We start from the raw sequence: 21,540 nt of genomic DNA on the forward strand, positions 1-21,540 counted from the left end.
AGTGATGCTCTGTAAAATGCTGCATTTGTGTGTTGAGTAAGCATAAGAAACCTACAGTTATCTTTTGCCGCCAGTGAAACTGCATTGCTGTGTTTTGACTTCAAGATGTTCCCAAGAAGAGAACCCTTTCTTTCATTAGTGCCCGTTATACTGTTTGAAAGAAGCTCCTGTCCATGCTAGTGCTATGAAGTGTGCAACAAAAAACTAAGAGGACATGACTGAAGTTCAGAGTGGCGCGGTTTTTCCCTGCAAGAGTTGTAGATAATTGGCTATAACATTGCCCACAAAGCCTGATTGCGACTTCCTTTGGATGAACGTTGACAATGCAGTTTTATTATTAAAGGCATTATTTTGTTAAGAAGTTTAATATTCTAAGCACACCTCCTTTACTGTGAAGTTGATCAATAAAACACAAAATCTAAGTTTCTAACGAATATGAGGAGAGCACCTGCCGTAAAATAGAGCCACCACCTTTCCTTTAGTCTAGCATGTACCTTTTCAGTATATTTGCCCATGATGCAAAATGTTGATGTTTGGTGTTGTTGCCTTTAGACACTTTCTTGTGAGAAAAATATACTTTAAAGATCGAAGGCATTATTTCATGTGTCTTTTAATTAAATCAGTGACAATTTTGTTTTAATTTATGTTACAACCCTAGTTTTCTCGGTTCCATACGTTTTTACTGCTCTTATTTTTTTTTCATTGCAGATTGTTATCAGGGCTGGACTGGGAACTAAAAGAGGCCCTGGAAATAATTACTGGGGACCAAAAGGGGCCCTGGAAATAAAGTTCAAAGTGGCCCCAAATAACACATTTTCAGCAAGCCCAATGCTTTTCATATGAGAAAATTTGGAAATACCACAGAAAAGAGGCCCAGGGTGCAGAGGCCCACCGGGAAATCTCCAGAGTTCTCTATAGGCCAGTCCACCCCTGATTGTTATATTTTTTTGAAATTTTGCAGATTTATTTTTCTCCAATTCAGAGCAGCAGCAACATGCGGGTCAACCTGCAGCCCCCGTTTGCCTATAACCGAAGTATCAAAACGCCAACACATCATTATGCATTTTCCCAAACTTACCATCTGAGCAATTTTTCAACTTTATATTGCCCGTAAATTTCGTTGAGATAAACTCAGCCCTGAAAAATGTGTGTGGTGTTGTATACTGCAGTCCCATTACTGGATAGTGTTCACTCGTGGGTATCATGGCGCTGTTGCGTGACCCATATAGCATGACCAAGATAAATGAGTTGGTGACAAGTGGACAGAGCAAGAAGAAAAGAAAAAAGAGCCATAGAGGGAAAACCATGGATATAAGACAAAATATGTAACAGAGTAAGAAGAATGTGCAGCACAGAATGACACCAGTAAAAAGAAAGTTCCTGTGTCTGGACCAGAAAGGTTCCATGACCAACTGGTGCAATGCAGTTCTTTCCCTGTTGAATACCACAAATTAATGTGACAACAGAATCTAACGTTCAGAAAGACATACCCTCACCAAAAAACAGCCTTGTAAGCCGAGTGGGTCATTTGATGGAAAAAGGTGAAGTGGCCATGGATCCTGCTAATGGAGTGAGAGCAATGGTATGGTGGCAGATCTATGAAGCTATTTATCAATTTTCCTCAAGGATTGAGGCTGAGGTAACGAGCATAGTTGGCCTGCACATCACACTGTTATGGCAAGCGAGAGCTGAAAATCACGTCATGGAAAGGTGAGCCGAGCACACCGGATAGTGGTTGTCCAAGCCATTTTAAGCAATACGCCTAATTCCTTCTGCCAGCAGACATAATTTTACGCAGCCAAAATACCCACCGTCACTTGGTCACAGGCACTCCTATTTTGGCAGGAATGTACCCCGTATGTCAATATTGGAGAAGGGGCCCGTCAGGTCCGACTCTGTAGCAATCCCCTAACATATGTTCAAGTGTTCCTTTGGAATGGCCACATCCCCAACAGGCCTCTGACTGGCTCAGGCCTTGCTTGCACATTCTTACAGGAGTCCAAAAAACTTGGGACCAGAGATAAAACATGACCTACATTTCACTCTGGTCAACGCTCTATCAATGTCTAAGCACAAAATGAACATCTATGAAATTCTCAGCAAGTGAGGCACTGACCTTCTATTCGTTATGGAAACAGGGCCATGGTTATTGGATGACTTCAAAGTGATGGCACATGAAAAATCACAAACAATGTTAAACTCCTGCAAGCAAACCCAAAGGTAAATGAGGGATTGCCATGGGACAGAAGGAATACCTCAGAATCTCAACAGTGCCTCCCATGGACATCCTTAACTGTGTATCTAGTCTCATCCATCTTATCCTTAATCGTCAAACTAGGCTCTCTTGGCTGCTCATTTACTGACCACCCTCCATTAATCCCACTTTCATATAACACCTCTACGATACAGTAGCAAGCTTTGTGGTGGAACACCAACATCTAATCATTCTTGTTTCAAAAAAGGTAGCAGGCGCTCCTCTCCAGAAACAACCTAGCATGATAACCTGTTCTGAGATGAGTTTGCAGCACACACTTTTTGCTCACTGTACCTTTCACAGATGGGAAATATCCATTTGCACATCCGTCTTTGTCCCGCCCACATGGGCAGTCCATCACCGAAATGCTATGGCGATTCCTCTCTGAACAAGAGTACCAACAACAACCCCATACACGTGTTTCAGCCATTTTGGGCCTCATCAGTGAGGTGAAGCTGTTCCTCTCTGAGCACAGTGAGCAGCGAGTCCACCTCTGGATGCTCCCAGGTAACACAGGGTGACCAACCCCTAGTTCCTTGCAAATATTTCAAAAAAGGTAGCAGGCACTCTCTCCAGAAAGAGCATGGCATGATGACCTGTTCTAAGATGAGAGTTTGCAGCACACGCTTTTTGCTCACTGTACCTTTCACAGATGGGAAATATCCATTTGCACATCAGTCTTTGTCTCGTCTCGCCCACATGGGCCGTCCTGCACCGAAATGCTATGGCAATTCCTCTCTGAACAAGAGTACCAACAGCAACCCCCTACACATGTTTCAGCCTTGTTTGGCCTCAATGAGGTGAAGCTGGGCCTCTCTGCACGAATGGTGCTGATGCATCTGACATTCCCATTGAGCCCTATGGGGCTGAAATGGGAATGGGCAGCACTTTTTATTCGGTGCCCGGGAATGGGCAATCACTGGTTCCGCCGAGGATGTAATATACCGGTAATTGCCCATTCCCGGGTGCCGGAAAAAAACGACTCTGGCGGCACAGCTACCGCCAGAGTCGTAATGAGGCCCACTGTCTCCATTCTGGGTAAAAACTCGACAATCTCCAAACAAAAAACGTGTGTTCTTTATACTCTGGTTTGCATGTATCAACACAAGAGCACAGCAATCTCGCATTTTCCCTCTTAACCGGACTAATCAAACCAAAGTGCCTGGAGACAAGGTAAATGACAGTGGCATGGAGATAAACACCTAATATTAACACCCGACAAACAACCCTCCTGCAACAAACCTACTCTCGCCCCCTTCCAGGACTTAAGCTTCCTTGATGATAAAACACTTCCAACATATTCCACCACTTCTACACCATTGCTATTCATGCAATTCGAGCATCCCCCTTCGAGCCTCTCGACTAAGACTCAATCCCCCTGCCCTGCTAACATCTTACAATTCCACCCTTCCCATTCAGTGTCTTCCCAAAACACGCCTTACCCAATCTCCCTCCTTTACCGTCATCAATCTTCCATCTGGCACACTCACCTCCCCACCTCCGGCCCTAACTCCTTCTCCTCCTCCACCTCATTGCACCACCTGCCCATCACCTTTTCATCAAAACTGCCATCACTGCAGCCCAATCTCCACTCCCACATCGCTAAATTTTACCCCACATAACGCCATTCACAAGTTCCACTCTGAACACGCCACCTCTTCTAACAGCAAATCACGTCTCCCATCCAAGGGGGATCACCTCAACACATCTTAGTGTTTCTCCAAAATCCTCACAAGCCCCACGATCTCCCTCCCTCCCTGATATAATCCCCCTTACAGCACCTCATCGATCATCATCCATTCCACATGTAGGCTTTCAATCGAGCTCTCTCCAACCCACCTGGTCCACCCTATCGTAAACCACATCACCCTCACTCCAACTAGCATCACTCCCCCTCCCCCTATTGCACCACGGCCACCCCAATCAGACCCTCGGCTTGCATCACTAAGCAACTTGCGATCAATTCTTGCCTCCATCCCCCCAACTCAGCCAACCCACCTATTCTTTCTCTCACATCCCCAGCACCCTAAAAAACAGAAGGAATACACACCTGGATTCCTGTATCATACATGTTGAGCCAAACTCCCCCTACCTTCCTCCAAGACATAATAAAAACACACACACATACAATCCTCAGGCTGCTAAACCCCAAAATCTCTAAGCACTTCACCTCCCACACCAAGGAGTTTGTCCCCTGACTTCTCACACCAAATGGAACTCCAGCTCCAAAACAGACACCAACCACCTCCAACCTTCCCAGTAACACCACGAACTCTCCCTGCACAGACCTATGGTGTCCCAGCAACCTGCACATCAAGTCACTCCCTCCCTCGCCTACTCGCCTACTCCTTCAACCCTCCAACCCACATTACCACAACCTCTCCAACCACCCTAGCCTTCCTCACACAACCACCAAACTGTGTCTGCCATCTGCCTCCTCCCCCCTCGTGTCAACCGCTTTACTCTGCGGACAACGTTCCTATACACCAAGCTCTTACCCGTCACCTAAACCCCCAACTCTCCAAGCCACATTATCAATCGACCACCCACTCTAGCCTTCCCCACACAACCTCCAACACTATGTATGCCATCTCCTTCTTCCCCATCGGCCTCCAGCCAACCCCCTCCCTCTGGGGCTTCCCTCTTCCACACCAAGCTCCCACTCAGAACCTAACCCCCATCCTCAAACATGTGATTAAAAAGCTGACTGAAATGGATTCTCATCAATGCCAGATGTGTCTAAATTAATTTGACATATCTATGACCTAATCTTAAAAGAATGCCCCGACATCCTTTTCATCACTTAAACCTGGTTCTCTCAAGATTTTCTGCTGATTTGTACATTAAGCATTCGCACTGAGCTACAAACTAATTATCCAAAACCGGGCCAGAAAAGCAGGCAGTATTGCCATCCTCCACAAAGCCACTGTCTCTGCCTCGCACATTGACAGCCCACCCCCTAACTCAGGGTGCAAATCCCTCTTGGTCAAATTCCTGCTCTCACCCTCATCTAAACACAGCTTCTTGCTTATATATCGACCCCTAGGTTACAATATACGCTTTTCAGAATCCCTAACCGACTCAGTCGCAGCCATCATTGTCTCCCAACCCCACCTAATCGTATTAGGGGACCTCAACATTTGGTTTGGTATGCCCAATGACCCGATCACTAATGGACAGCCTGGAAACTTTGCAGCTAACACAGCTAATCCCAGCCCCAACCCACTCTGCTGGTTACACCCTATGTGCAACCTTTGTATCCCCCAACCCCTTCAACACTATGCCCGCTCGTATGTTCAGGCCATTCCACCATCATCTTCGTCCTATGCTCTGGCGACTTTCCCTACCTTTGGCAGCCCCTAGACAATGAACCCAATCCCGCCTTTGGAAGGAAATCAAAGTGACTCCTGACCTGGCAGATATACTACTTGGGTCACAGAACACCCTCTTCCCCAGGTCAGGTCAGCAGTTCTAACTTTGATTTCTGGCTTTCCGGGGCACTTAAATCCATCTCCCATATCAGATTCTTGATATTGCCATTCACCTAGATGGTTCACCTTAGCCCTCCAAAAAACTGAAAACCTTGAACCATAGCCTGGAGCATAGAACGCATGCAGACCCATCTTCAATCATCAGACCTGCCTAAGCCTCCAAGCTCAAACTCTACCATGCAAAAGTCCTCAATGCCAAAAATTCATATTACAGGATCAAAGTCTCCAAAGACCAACACCCAACCAGGGAACTCTTTAAATGGATTCCTGAATTCAGCAACCTGCATGCTCCACCAACTCACCCCACCACACTCCATCCCTTTGTGACTCTCTCTCAGACCACTTCCTCAACAAAGCCCTATAGAGACACACCTCTATCCTCTAAAGTCTCTGCCCCCCTCTCCCACACTATCTCGTCTCCGGAACAGAAACAACTAGTACTCTTTAACTGTTCTCCTCTCCTCACCGCTCCGCAACCCCCCAAAATTCCTCAAACTACTTTTACTTAGCCGGCCATCAGGCTTCACAGGAGACCCCTGCCCTCAAGCCCTTCTAAAAGAAATGCTGCAATTCACCTCTGCTGGCAATCTCGCACGATCCATCGTCTACGCTTAACTTCTATTAGGAAAATAGCAGAAGTGAGTGAATACCTCCACCATGAAGCCCCCTCCTTAAATAACGCCTCTCTTGACCCGACCAACTACAGACCCATATCGAATAATGGCTATACCCAAATTAGCTGACTGAGCGGCTTACTCACAAATATGCCTCTTCTTAGAATTCAACAAAATCTTAGCAGCTGCCCAATCGAGAACATAATCTTGCTTAGTTTCAGATGGAGACTATCTAAAAAGACACTCTGACTCAGATGGATGGAACTGCCCTAATCCAGCTTGAGCTCTCGGCAGTGTTTGATACCATAGACCACTCACTCCCCACTGAAAGACTACACACTCTAGGCACCAGGGATTTAGCTCTGAAATGGATATCCTCCTTCCTCTCGAACAGATCACAAATCGTACATTTGCCTCTGTTCTCCTCAGCATCCCTCCAAGTCCTCCATGGGGTGCCACAAGGTGCCTCTCTCTCTCTCTCTCTCTCTCTCCCCTCTCCTCTTTAACCTCTACCTGAGCCTGATGCCTGCCCTCTTTAGAGTTCACGGTTCATCATGCTACAACTATGCAAACACCCAACTCTTCTTCAAAATCGCGAATAGCCCTTCCTCTACCTCTCTTGATCCCGCAACTTGCCTCTCCGAGATCGAACGCTTGATGACAACCAACCGCCTTCTTATCAACTCAGACATAACATATGGTGAGATGTTCCAGCATCAATCCCCCAACTGCTGCCCCCCTCAGAAGAGTAGCTGACCACACATTGTAGGCTAGTGTTGTTTCACACCCACACTGCCCTGCTTGCTGTCAGCCCTTCGGCCATCTTGTGCACCTTTCCTATGCAGTGGTGCCCCTGCTCAATCCTGTCGGCCCCAGCATGGCTGTGCTCCACTCCCCTCTACTTGTTGGCCTTGTTTACCAACCACGGCACCACTCCACTCCCGTTAGTTGCGTGCTCACCATCTACACATCTTGATGGCAAAATACTCCTCTCCACAATGACCGGTAAAGGTGTGTCTGATTTCATGTCTTCTAAGTATTTTACAGATTGAGTTGAGTTTTAAAGGTATGACTAATACTACGTGAAGTAGGGACCCTAAAGCGGAGGAGGACGCGATCTCAAGGAGCAATATCTATGTCTTCAACAAGCAGAATGAGGTGTCTTGGCCTAGCACTACTAATGAGCACACCTCAATGAGGTACTTCAAATTGCAGTTTTAACCACCCAAACAATGATCTGCAAACAATACTAAATGGTGACAGTGTGTAATCCCGGTGGAAACAGAATTGCTACAGACTTCTCTCCGAGTGAGAATGATGGAGGGCATAGAGAAATGTAACTCACCTTACAGTGGGTCAGAGAGGGAGTGGAAATCTCAATCCATTATCATGTGGCACTCTTGAGAAAGGATGAGTCTATTGAACACAGGAACTCCTTAATGGACGGTACACCTCAAAACAATGATTCGCAAGATGACTGATCTAAAGGCACACGAGTATGTACAGTAAATGCTGTCTCGCCTAGATATCAAGGCTTACGTAGACACATTTTAACCTGAACTGAGAAAGCCCTCCCACTTGTGAGATCTTTGAATGGAGTGGGTTCTTTGGAGCGGTTTGTCAGAGTGCAAGGTAGCTTACAATTCTTTCATTGGAAAATGAAGGCACAAGATTCTGAACTAGTTTGAGGCTCTGGCCTGAAGCCAAACAGTCAATTAATCAATCCAATCATCATATGTTGTCACCAATACGTGTGTGCATTGGAAGCATTTCTGGTGATAACACTGGGGGCCCAGACACAGACTACCGCAAGTCTCTAGCTTCTAAGACAGAGGACGCATGGATGCAATGGAGGTAGAAAGGGAACTCCATGTAACTTCACAGATGAAAATAGCTAGGGTGAAATGGAGTGATGAGTTGAACTGGCATGTACGTTTGGGTTTCCACATGCACTGCTAAATAAATAAGAAACCAAAACAGATTTTTAAAACAAAATATACATATTTATTTGAATATAATTTCCTTGTTAAGAAAACCAGGTAAAATGTAATTATTTTAATTTACAATGCCCTTTTCTCCATAGGATACAATAATTTCACCTACAATGAAGTTGGTTTATTTTGCTTTAGCTTCTTAATTTTCAGTATAGGTTCATATTCAGAGGGTATTACTACAAAGAACGTATGCCCAGGCAGGCCTAAGAACAAGGTGTTTGTTCAAAGCAGACTCTTAACTCTGTGGATGGACACATCTGTTTCTGTAACCATTCAATTGCAGGCTGTTAATCTACACCCAGTTATGAACGGAAGATGGGCATGAATTAATAGGGCTGCCATCTATTATGAATGGTCTGCAAATTGTCTCTGTAGGGGTACTGTTGGATACACAAATTAGGAGATCCAATGCAGGATGGACAGAGTGCTCCAATATTTGTTGCTGGTGTGCATACACTGATTACTATTTGGTTGCCAACCTATCTCACATGTTGCCAGATTGACACTTGTGCCTATGGAATGTAAGAATAGTGGAAGACTCAAGGAAATCAATGAGGTGCATAAGGTTTGTCTATGGAATGTAAGAATAGTGGCAGACTCGAGGAAATCAATGAGGTGCATAAGGTTTGTCAACACATTTTGCCTAGTAATTTTTCTCTTCTGCATTTTTGCACCAGATCTCCCAGAGAGAAGATAACATGTCTGATGCAGAAGTATTCCTTGCTTAAGCACGCAATAAAATAACATTTGGTTCTGGAATCCTTTTGCGAGCCTGACCCAGGTGACCGTCTGCCAGATCTGGCTCAGTGCAAATGATCATCAGTGCTGTAATGGTTGTTATGGTACAATGTCCAGCAGTGTTTTTTTTATTTTTCACAGAAATCTGATAATTACTTTTTAAAGACTCGAATAAAGATCTGTCCTTTAGTAGGGCATGCAGTTGTTTCTGATCAGCATACCAGAGTTTGCCAGGGATGGCGGAACGTTCAGACTTTCAGACCAATCGTTTTCTTCATTGAATCTCTTCATTGGGCTATACACCAATAAGCATATCCAAACACATAACAAATCCAAATGGAAGCAGCCGTCCACAATGTATTTGTCAAGCTGGGAACCCTCCCCACCATAATCACCTGTGTATCTAGTAAAAGGGAGCGAGGGGTAGGTGAATATGAGAAGGTAAAGCAGCGGACACAGAACACACTGTCCCAAGATCTGCTTCTCAGAAATCTAGCAATAGCTAAACTAGGGCTATTTATCCGGCCCTTCCATGTATTGCTAACCAAACTGCAGAAAATGGTGCTGGTATGACGCCTAGAAATCCAACCACTGCCAGCAGAGCCCATGAGTGGGAAGAAATATCCCCCAATGTTCTAAGATATTACTTTTTGTACAAAGCCTTCCGCCACCTCCCGGACTACAAAAATATGTTTTCCCTCAATTGGTCACCATCAATTTTTGGAGGACTGTACTTCCAGTTGGGGCCATGGGCCTCCTCTAATCCAGCATCATAAACTCTGGTCTTTAAGGGACCGCTGAAGCCCATGATGGAAAGGATTCTCTTACTTTTCAACAATGATTTAATCGTGCTGCTTTCTATAAGAGTTTCTGCCAGACGCCAGAATCCCACTGTGTCCCCTGACCCAACCCTCATGGACTATTGGAAGTCGAGATCTGCAACAACTATCCTGTATGTCATCAGCAAATGAAAACTACACAATTCTGCTGACACCACAGGGATTTATTACTAAAAGATTACAGAGTAGCACTCAAGCAGGTGTTCGACAGATTGCAGCCAGTCCTAAAATTGTTATGATCACGGATCACTGAAGATCACAGCTGCTCCACATTGATCAAGATTGAGCTTTGCATTCACCACTTACTTTTATCTCCAATGTGTTTTGTATTCTGCTATTGTTAGCTGTCACTTTTTCGTCCAAAGATACCACTCTGACTAGTCTCACTAGGACAGAATAAGGATCAGCAAGTAAAACTGAGATTCTTCTCTTTTCTATTGATGATGTCTCTTATTTCTCAACGATGTAAGTACCCCAGAAAGACTCACTTAGAGAGGCCTTCTTCAAGAGCCACCTGCCCTTATCACTGCTGTTTGCTTCCCTGCGCTGTGTTTGGGAAATGGCAAAACCTCTCTGACATGCCAAGATCACTAAACGTGACAAATGCTATCTACACCACCCCTTTTAAAACACTCCTAGGTGCCCATTACCAAGATATCCTGCCCTTGCATGTAGTCTTCAGCTGGTAAATATACTCCACAAAATCTAAGCCAAAGGAATGTGCGGCCTTCTTCACACCACTGTGCGTTGCCCCCATACCACACATTTGTGATCATCGCTGACCTGTCACAGTTTGAAAGTGTATTTTGGTTTTCAATATACACGGTCACTATACTAAATGCTGGCATTGGGGTTAAAAAAGGAATCACTGAACACATACATTAATGGGTTTTGAGTGTTTACTCCCTATATCCTCGAACCATATAATGACCTCCATGGTTCAAGGAAGCAAGTTGCCCATTTACTTGCAGCATCTGTTTCCACTGTGATTGTGAAGGATATGCAAGGGGAAACAAATGCCCAAAACCTCAAAGGATGCAACTTATGTGGTGGTGTGCTGGGAGGAGGGAGTGAGATATTGGGGTATGGTACCACATGTAAGAGTGAAGGGTGTAATATATATTAGACATTATGACAATATGCATGCACACCGTACCGGAGGAGCCAATGGAACACCCCAAGTTGATTAACATCAAGCACAGCAATGTGAGGTTGAATAGGGGTGCAACATGATTAAATGCAATTCAACTCCAATGGAAAAAGTGGTTCCCTACCTGATTCACTCAATAGGATTATGCTCCATTTGAAGAATTGTCCGAATGGGATAATTCTCCTGTGCTGCATGCTGGACCTTCATTTGTGAAGCAAAGTCCATGGTAATTCAATATAATAACAGACAGTGAGTGAGTGAGTAAGTGTTGAAAACTAGCAAAAGCAAAATCTGATCCATCGGGCCGGAATAGAAGAATTAGTTGAAATCTGGTTTACCCTCATGACATACCATAGTGGGAGCTGGTTCAATATATTTAAGTTAAATGGGGTGATTTCTGACTGATGTTGGATGAAATTGGTAGCCTCCTTGGTGAAAACGGGGGAAAGAAATCCTAAAAACCTTACTAATAAGAATGGAGTGTTAAGCATATTGTAAAATTCATTCCCTGAATCTAGGATTGCTCTTATTGGCCAGATCCCTAGGAACACAAGCTGTGCCGAAAGGCATGATCATTTCTTTCCAGTCTAATGAACTTCTAAATCTCAGTTGTGCTGCATCATCCTTCTCCCTGGTTTAGGTACTGCAGGCAAGCCACACTTTGAGACTGAAAGTTGGTACAACCAAGTGACTCCACTTTTGGCATGGAAAATCATGAAACGATGCTATAGGACACCATGCTCAAAGCAATGGTTGGTCAGATGTTTTCTTGGCCTGAGTGGCATGAAGTGTTTTTCCTCCTAACCTGGCCAGCTTTGCTTGCATGCCCAGTATGGTGACTTTTCATTATGCCCTACTGCCCTAAAGCCCCACCTTGCTTGAATGACATGCCAACTTTACCGCCCTCCACTCCTCGCAATAGGGTAAACGCGTCTGCCAGAGCTACCCCTGTCTGCCTATGGGAACTACTTTTGCCCCTATATGTGTCCCTTTCTCCTCTGCAGAGTCTGCCTGCAAAAGGTTACACACTGCCAATGAATTTGTACCAAAGTGTTTACAAATAACCCACTAGTTATTAATAGGTTTTCACAATTTAATATTTTCAACTGCATTTGGTTGTTTCCCTGCTACAGATTTGTCTGGAAAGAAGGCAAATCCATTTTAAGATTTCCCATGTTCTAATTTGAATTATTGTCTTGGAAGCCATGATCACCTGTTCCCTTCCTCTCAGTTACTTAGCAGGGATTGCATCCAACTCAGGCACTTAGCTTCTGACCATACTTACAAATTTGAGATATATTTGGAGACTAAATGAAATATGAAACAGACTCATTTTAGGATTATCATGTAGTACATATAGATTGATACTGTACATAAGGAAATATCCCTAAAGAAGTTCACTGTAGGATAGTTGACTTCATGTTTTATGCGGTGAATCACGTGTTGGCTGAGATTATTTGTGGTGTCATTAAGTAACAGATTGCGTCCAACACAAATCCACTATTGACTTGCAAGAAATGATGCAAGCAGTGGAACTAAGGAAGTTATAATTATCCCTCTAGATGTTACGTGTAATTTTAATTTCAGTGATTTTACAAGTACATATAAGTTAAAATAGGACATATAAAAATATATGTACAACTTTCACACATTATTCCTGACTTGCCTTCATGTTATAGTACATGTTTGAAGGCAGGGGCAGGTAGCAGGCCTTTGTAATTGGATATGCTGCAAAGTTTTACATTGGGCACAATTCAAAATGATATTCATTCGAAAATTGATATAGTGCTAGAACAGGACTTAAACTATTACCTGCAATTAAGATATTCTATTTCAAAAAAGTAAAATGGGAGTATGCCAGATGTTCCATCTTGAATCAAACTTCGATCAGAAAATAGTTTTATATTTTTTCTAGATGTTGATAATTTGTTTTTCCCAGTATGTTCTCTTATTAGGACTATTGAATGTACTGGAAGTGATCGAGAAAAATAATCATTGTGAAACTTTAGAAAAGTCCATTTACAATGTTATTACATTTAAATGATGTGTATTTGATATCTTATTTATTTATAACATTTGTATAACGCCTAAACTACGCTACGTTCATTACATAGCAGAACACAGTTACAGAATGGACTTGGTTAATAGCACAATTTGAAAAGCCATGTTAACAGAAAATTTGCAAGTGCAGGATAAGCGTTGCTTTGTTACAGACTGCATTGGTTATTCGTACTTGTTGAAAACCCAGGTTTTTACAAGGTTTTTGACTACATGATGCGATTGCTCATTTCTGATGTTGTTAGGGAGGGAGTTTGAGAGTGAGGGTGCAGTGACCCTGAAGCTGCCGCCACCTGTTCTTTTGATTTTGAAGCGGGGGTCACCAAGGAAGTACTGGAGTTGGATCTGAGGACTTGTCCCCCTTGTTTTATGTCAATGAGGTAGGTGGGTGCTACTTTATAGATGCATTTATGTGTGAGGGAGAGAGATTTGAATTCAATCCATGCTGTTAATGGAAGCCAGTGGGCCTCTCTTCTGGTGTTAGAGAAGTGGTTGGTACGCTCGAGTCCCAGTGCGGCTCTAATCGCTTTGCTCTGGAGCAATTGTAGTTTTGCTAGAGTAGTGGCCAAGGTGCCCATTAGGAGCATGTTGCAATAATGTAATTTGGATAAGATTAGTGCACGTGCTATTGTTAGACAGTTGTTAGACAGTTAGTTGGAGCTTCTTTTGCCAAAAGCAGCCCACCTTCAAGATATGTGGTCTCTAGTTGCACTGCTGTCAGAAACATCTGGAGAGCCTCTAGCAAACATGCACCTTGCAATGTTACCCCCGCCCAGATTGAGAGAGGGCAACGAGAGGGGGAGAAGGAAAAAAAGGCATACGATGTCCTGGGTATAGCTGGTTATAATTATTAGGTTCAACACATGACCAATGTGCGGGCCTTTGACGGTAGAGCTCATGATATACATTTCAGGTGAGATAGAGACCTATGCTTTGTTTTGGGAGAGTGGGGATTAACATGGTTTGGGGGGATTCAAAATATAGTTGTCATTTTTGACTCGCATATTTGTACTCAAGTAAAAATATATGATAATTTGGAAAAATGTATATTATTCTTGTGATCGAAACATTATTTGTAACTATTGAGGGAAACTAGAGGCAATGATACATGTCACTCTTGACTTATGGTTCAACACATTTAATTTGATTAACAGAATAGGATGGGTTAAATAAACGTCTAAGACACTAGGGACACTCTACATCGACCTCTGAATGAGCTGTCCGGATAGTCTGATCTCAATGGTGAGCCCAGCATTTCTCCTAGAAACGTTTAAAACCTACTCTTCAAAGTCTGTGCCTTTTTGTAATGCAAAACAAACAAATGTGTTCCTTAGGCCTTTCACGATTAACACCCTCTCCCCCCCAACCAGGATCTTGGATTTCAGAATTCACGGCAAGTCCCTCCTGGGCCTTCTCTCCTCTGCCTCCCCTTGTATCATAGTTGATTCAAATTGGACCTCTCTCAGAGGCCTAAGGTGCAGCATTCATTCCATGTCTCTCACCTAGGCCTTGGATCCAGCAGTCCCAACAGGCCTGGGCCCCCCTGCCAGGCCCTGAGACCTTTTTTTCCCTTTCCCAGGGCACCTGAAGGAAATCCCCAGGCTTTGGGTTCCTACTTCCCCCAATGATTTGTGAGGGGCTTCCAGGGCTTAAAAGCTCTTCTCCTCTCCTTCCAGCCTCTCCAGGCTAGCATTGCCCACCCCTAGGCAGAAGTCTTTCCAGCTGTCTCCCCCATAGTCCTCTTTCTATCAGTATCCCCTTGTATCAAAGGAGCATAGCAGCTAAATCTGATTTCCTCAAATCAAGGAACTTGAATGACTTATCCTGGCCCCTCTTATACTCGGGGGCTTCAGGCGCAGTTGGCACGGGTTACTTCCTAGGCTGCTTTGTCTCCCTCTCTGGGAATGGTTATACTCTGTGATAAGCTTTCCTCTTAATATCTTCGAGATTGATTTTAATTTAGGGCTCAACATTTGCACTCCACGCTAGCCATTGGCTAGTGATAATTAACTATTGGCGAATTCAGGTGGCGATGACTATTTCTGGCTAGCTAGTAGCTTACAAGTTCACATATTTACCCCTGTCTGAGGTGTTGGCCAATGTGTGCATCGTTGTCCTCCCCTCTAGTCTGCAACTGAGAGGTTTCTGAGACATCTGTGATGTGCAGTACCATCTTGGAAATCCCTCCGTCTGACAGTGGTACCACGGTTTTTCGCATGGTTGCATGATTTGCTGCCTTCTGTTGCCGGCAGCATGATAACATCTCTGTTTATTGGGCCATTCAGATGTTGTTTGACACAATACTGGAGAGAGCTTATACCGTTACTGAGGCCCATATCCCTTCAGGTGTCTGTTACTATGGCATGCTGGTACTGTTCCTGCTTTTGGATAATGGCCAACTGGGTGGAGCCAGTGAACTACCTGACTCTTTGGGAGTACCAGTCCCGGGGATTTGGCCTTGTCTGACCCTGGGGATTTGGCCTTGTCTGACCCTGGGGAGTTGCAGCAGGTGGTCCAGTCCTGTCTCAAACAGCTCGCAACTGCTATAGGTTATGTAGAATTTGGTGAATTCACCCCACTAGCCGTTCCCATACATGAGACATTATCGTTATATAATGCAGTTATTGTGAAAAAGAAACTCTGGTCTCTTGATTGGATCAAGACTAGAGATAATCTAATGATGTACTGTCTATTTTCACAATCTTTGATGGAGTTGAAATCCTTCAACTCTATCCCCATAGAAGGAAGAAAATATTCCAAGAACCCGGGGACACTGTAGATGTTGTCATCTCAGTGTTGAGGCATTAAAATATCTGTACACTGTATACTCAGCATTATTATTGAAAAGAGGAATATTTTAAAAGTTTTGTGCACTGTGAATTTAACCGAGGAATTCTGGGAACGATATTGTTCTATTCCTCCTTTTTTAAATCAAACCAACGCCTAGTTTGGTTATGATTGCAAGCGGTATATGGAACGTACTGCATGGGGTGAATGTTATCCTGCTCAGTACTTTTTATGTACTCCATGCCGTAAATATTGCATGTGATTCCTACGAAGCGTTTTAAGTAGCAGATTTGTACAATTACCGCCATATTCCTACTGATGGCACAAATAGAATTATATGATGGGTTCATTGTGTGCATGCTGGGGAATTTGGCAAAGTCTTCAAGTAAGATTTTTCAGTAGAGTGTTTTGCTCTCTATTTTTGGAAGTTTGGAGTAAAATATGTGTTGAGGGACTAAAAGTAATGTTTTCCCAATTTATATTTTTTTTAATAGTAAAGTAAAAATATTTAATGTCTGAAACAGATATCCTTTTGTAATATATACTTCTTTGCACCTAGTAATTTATGCAAATTAAAATGTATTTTTTAACCCAACGTTTCTCTTCTTCAAATAGGGCTGTTACAATAGTAAAGCTCCTTCTGTGCCACTGCTCTGCTGGTACAATGAACTCAAACATATCAGTGGAGCTCTATAGGCAGAAGTATGGGGCAGGGACTTTTTCCTTGGTCTTCTCTCTTTTTTTTTTTTAAGGAAAGTTAATAATTCCTATTTTTGGTAGTATTTGCTTTCTTTTATGGGGTAGAATTGGCTGGTATGCAGCTTATCTCTAGGGCTTAGTTTACCCCATGTAAGCACCTGTGAAATAGATGAAGTGGAGTCTAGATATTATGTGGATTTCTTTTTGTTGTAGCGAACTTCCCAGCTCAGACAACCTCAAATTCCACTATTGTTTTGAACTAAAATGAATGTGTTCCCTTTCCAATGTTCTTGTTTAATTAGGAAGCTCCAGCTTGAAGACCGCCTGCTTTGCCTGGGTGGCGGTGTTCATCACACTGTCTATAACTCTCCCCGGCCATCTGTTTCTTGAAGAAGAACACAGTGCAGAGTTGAATTCGGACCTGGTAAATATAGATTTGGTTACACACAAATATAAAGCAGAACAGTCTTGTAGTACGTGCTTGAATTGTCTATTAGTACTTTACCAAACAGGTAATTTGCTCAACCATATCATCACTGTTGGATGCCCACTCAGAAAAGATTACATAACGCTTCTTTCACATTAACCGGTTATCTCCTATCCGTTCCAGATTACCCTACTTGAAACCTGAGGGGCCTCATGCTAACTTACCCATTCAAATTTACTTTTGTATCGCATTTGCTATCTAATGGTTTTTAATTCATTTGAGACTCTTGATCCCTTAAGTACTACATTAACAGAATTACGCAGCTGCTCTAGTGCTCCTGGATAGCAGAAACATATTACAGTAAAAGCTTTGTTAGGCGGCATCAGTGAAGCAAATCTGCTGAATAACTAAATGTTGTGCTTTTGGGTGGCAAAGTGTTGGTTAATGGAGCAGAATGCCAGATAACAAAGCTTCCTAGCCTATTTGCTATTTTCCAGCACACTTCCATTGGGACATTCATGGGAACTTTTTTACCCATCCTTTATTTTAGCCGGAACAGTTCTAATGCTGGCAATAGAAGGTGATGAAAAACTAGCTTTGATTGCATTGCACCCTCACTTAGCAACTGGTGGGCGCATGCTATTTGTTGCCTTCACAATAGACTGCAGGTTATGCAGCCTTTTTTAAGATAAGCTTTGACAAATGATGTGAATTAAAGCTGCTTCTGGTTAACCTCTATCTGCTCTTGTTACCACTTCATAACTTGTCACTCTTCCTCTGCAGTTATGTGCAGAAGAAGAGTAACGAGTTATGAAGTGACTCGGCTTTAACTCACAGCATTTGTCAAAGCTTGTCTAGAAAGTCTGCATAACCTGCAGTCTATTGTGAAGGTGGAGAACAACTCAACTCGAACAATAGAAGAGTGAATGTAGCATTGGAGCTTGTGCATTTGCACCTAGTATTTGAGAAAGGTGATTTACCAGCCCTGAAAAGGACCTTTGTACTTTGAGGTTGAAACACGTGTTGGCAGGATCATACAAATCACCAGAATGGATTAAATACAAATAATACTTAAAGAAAACTTGAACTGTCTATAATTGGTACCAAACAGTGGTTCAATTTGTAAAAACAAAAACAGGCAGCAGCTGAGTGATTGTCCCTCTGGGTGAAGGGTTTGATCTTGACTCCTGCTCAGGCTCATGTCTGATATTACCCTGGATACCACGGGATGTGAAACCTACAGATCTGAAGAGGATGGGCAATCTCTTAAAATATGCTTACTTAATACTAGGTCCCTAGAGAAACATGGCACTAATATCGCGCACCATGCCCTAGAGGAACACATAGATATAATGTGTGTCACAGAAACATGGTTCAAAGATTCTAGTGGGCCTAACATTAGTCTTGCTACATCCGGAGTGGTCTACTCTTTATGCACAACATAGAGAAAATGGTAGAGGAGGCGGAGTGGCAAATATTGCCAGACAAGGATTACATTTGTTTCAGGCACCTATTTCATGTACAGGATGCAAAATATTACATTGGAAAGACACCATTACTCCTAATAATTGCCTGAATCTCATCTTGCTCTACCCTTCGCCGACGGATGAAATGGCAGGTATATTATCGACTTGTACTAAGCCTTTCAGCCATACTATCATCTTGGGAGGCTGTCATGATGCCTGCTCCCGAGGAGCCAGGTCAGGCCCAGCGTCCCCTGAAGCAGACTTCATACTCACCAAGCAGGACCCAGCAAACCCCTATAAGGGGCTCTTTGGACCAGGTCCTGGCGCCTTTGGCGCCAGGCTCATAAAAGGCATCTGTCCTGGCGCCATAGGCTCCAGGCTCATCATGGCAGAACATATGGTAATGCTTGGGTGAACTCACCTGAGGCAGACCATGTTGCATATTCACCCGAGGCAGACCATGTTGTCTGAAGCTCCAAGCCAACTAAGGCTGGGAGGAACTATTTTCTTTCAGGAACTCTTTTCTTACTCGGGTGGGGCCAGTGGAAGAACACTCACCTGAAGCTCTTCCAGGGCTATTTAAACCACGCCCGGATGGCCACACGTGCTTCGCGTTATTCTGCATCTGCAGCAGGACGCTCACCGAGTCGGCTCCTGCATCCTGGCTCCTGCCACGCCCGCCAGCACCTGGAACACCTGCAAGGAGAGAAAGGCAAGCATTAGGACATTACCTACCTTCATCCAGCATCCGGATTCTTCACTCCGTCGATCCTGCAAAAGAAAGTCAAGGGTTAGAAACGCATCTCATCGCTCGCTGCACCGCCGCTTCCACTTACCTTCACGTGGTGCTGTCTAGCTCTTCAGCGGTCATAGGCGACATCGGCCGCATCCCAGCACCTACGGAACAGAAAGACAATAGTTAGAAGCGCTCCGCTTCTCACGCTGCCGTGTCGCTTCCACTTACCTTCACGTGGCGACGGCAACCTTTTCAGTGCCCATAGGCGACATCGGTCGCATTCAAGACCTACTGAGAAAAAGGACAAAACAAGGTGAGCATTAAACTAATTGCAAAAGGACAGATTACTCACCTTAAGACCTCAGTTCCCTTTTCGGGTCGGAGCAGCTTTTCTGGCTTTTCCGTACCCCGGATCCTATGGGGAAAATAAGACACACTCATTAAGGTGTCGGAGCAAACCACTACGGCACACCTTCATTAAAAGTACTCACCTGAGCTTACCTCGGCGAATCCATTCCTCCACATGGATTCCTCACCTAGTCCCTGAAAATTAAACAAAGGCCAAGGGACAAATAAGACTTCATCTTTTCAACTATATACTTACGGCAGCATTTTGGTAAAAGCAAGCAGACATTGAACCCTCGCCAAATCCGAGATCCAGTGAAGTAACTGGAAATCTACGCGCCCCTGCGTCAAAAGCAGGATGGAGAGCTTGTCCATACAGAAATTAAGGTGAGAGTCTGCGGAAGGCACAGCTAGTGTTCGAGGAGGGTGAGAAGGGGAAAAAGGGGGGAATCTCACACACAAGCCAGGGCCGGACTGGGAACCAAAAGAGGCCCAGGAAATGTTTTTGAAAGTGGCCTCATAGTTCGCCGAACGAGCGAACACAGTGCGTGAGTCCAACCCTTCTATGAGGTGATTGGGAGTATACCCCAAGAAATTGTTGATCAAATTAGTCAACATGAGTGCATTTAAAGCATGTTTAAAACATATATGGATTCAATCATAGAGGGACCTGTGACATTACACATCTTGCAGATGAGAAAACCAAATGTATCCGGTATTAAAGATGCCCAGAAAACCTGCATCTTTAATCCATTCCCTAAACTATTTCATCCTATTCCCATGCTGGGAGAGGGAACACAGATAAAAAGCATTCTTAAATGAGCATTGGCAATGCCGACATGTTTGGCTTTTGTGTAGGCATGGGAAAGGCATTTTGCCAGGCACTGCCATAGTGGTAGCTGCAAAGTGTTGGGAGTACAGGGGTATACAATAGCAGTGCCTGCTGAATGCCTAATATTGATTCACAAGCTTAAACTGTTGGATTTGCCAATGCTTGTTTTTAACAGGACTTCAGTGAAGGACAGGTATAGTGCTTATAAATCGAGTGGCTGAAGTCATACCTGGTTGACATTTTTATGTCAACAGTAGCGCTTTTACAGTTCTAATCAAGTTATTAACTCTCAGAAGACTGCTTTGAGAAAAAACTGGCAGGAACTTTAAGTGCAAAGTTTGATGGTAAGACTCGAAAATGCTAGCTCAAAAAACCTCCCAAGAGGGTGTGTTTTGGGTGGGGAGGGGCAGAAAGTGGGTGGAAATGCCCATAGGGATTAGCATGGACATGGGCAGCCAATGGGTGGGTCAATAACCAACATCTACAAGCGTGGTATCCCAAAAGGCACATATGGTCAGAAAGTGGATAGTAGGATTCAGGGAGTTGATGTTGTGGGGCGAGAAGATCGGTCAGACAAGATCTTTGAATAAAACTTAGAGGTGAGTAAAGTAATGTGAAATATATGAGAGATGCTATACACTGCACATCTGTAGATGTATACAATGGGCAACCATGCAATCCACAAAGTAAATCACAATAACAAATATCTGTAGCATTACTCTCTGCAGCTCCCCTTCCTCCATGATCCCACTGCTTTTGCCCAGATTGCTGACCCCATGAGTGGCTGGGAGGTCTACATTTGAAGATTTACTTATGGAAATTCCTGACAAGCACCACCCTTCCCTGCTTTGGTGATGGAAAATGGAGGTAGGGAAATAAACAGTGACAACATTCAAAATATATGGGGAAGAGAGCCAAAACACATAAAGGAACAAAAAAGAGGAGAAAGTGTGACAAAGGGGATCAAGGGGGATGAGACAGATTCTAGCAGAGAGGAGAAGTATAATGATAGAATGGTACATTGTAGAGATAAAATCAGAGAGCAGAGTAAAACATTGTCAGGGATTAGGAGGGGGCAATCGATACATGTTTAGAGAGAGGAGTGAGCAT

At 43.8% G+C, this 21,540-nt stretch overlaps 1 protein-coding gene across 1 annotated transcript in view; it reads left to right on the forward strand.

The window, feature by feature from the left end:
- The window catches only part of LOC138491748 (lysosomal amino acid transporter 1 homolog), a 156,375-nt gene that overhangs the window by 83,719 nt on the left and 51,116 nt on the right, over nt 1-21,540 (forward strand). The window contains exon 4 of the mRNA XM_069618445.1: nt 16,927-17,048. Coding sequence (XP_069474546.1) covers nt 16,927-17,048 — 122 coding nt within the window. The remainder of the gene's footprint in view (nt 1-16,926; nt 17,049-21,540) is intronic.

Source organism: Ambystoma mexicanum, chromosome 10 (assembly GCF_040938575.1).
Source record: "Ambystoma mexicanum isolate Mex_15411 chromosome 10, UKY_AmexF1_1, whole genome shotgun sequence".
Lineage (NCBI taxonomy): Eukaryota > Metazoa > Chordata > Amphibia > Caudata > Ambystomatidae > Ambystoma > Ambystoma mexicanum.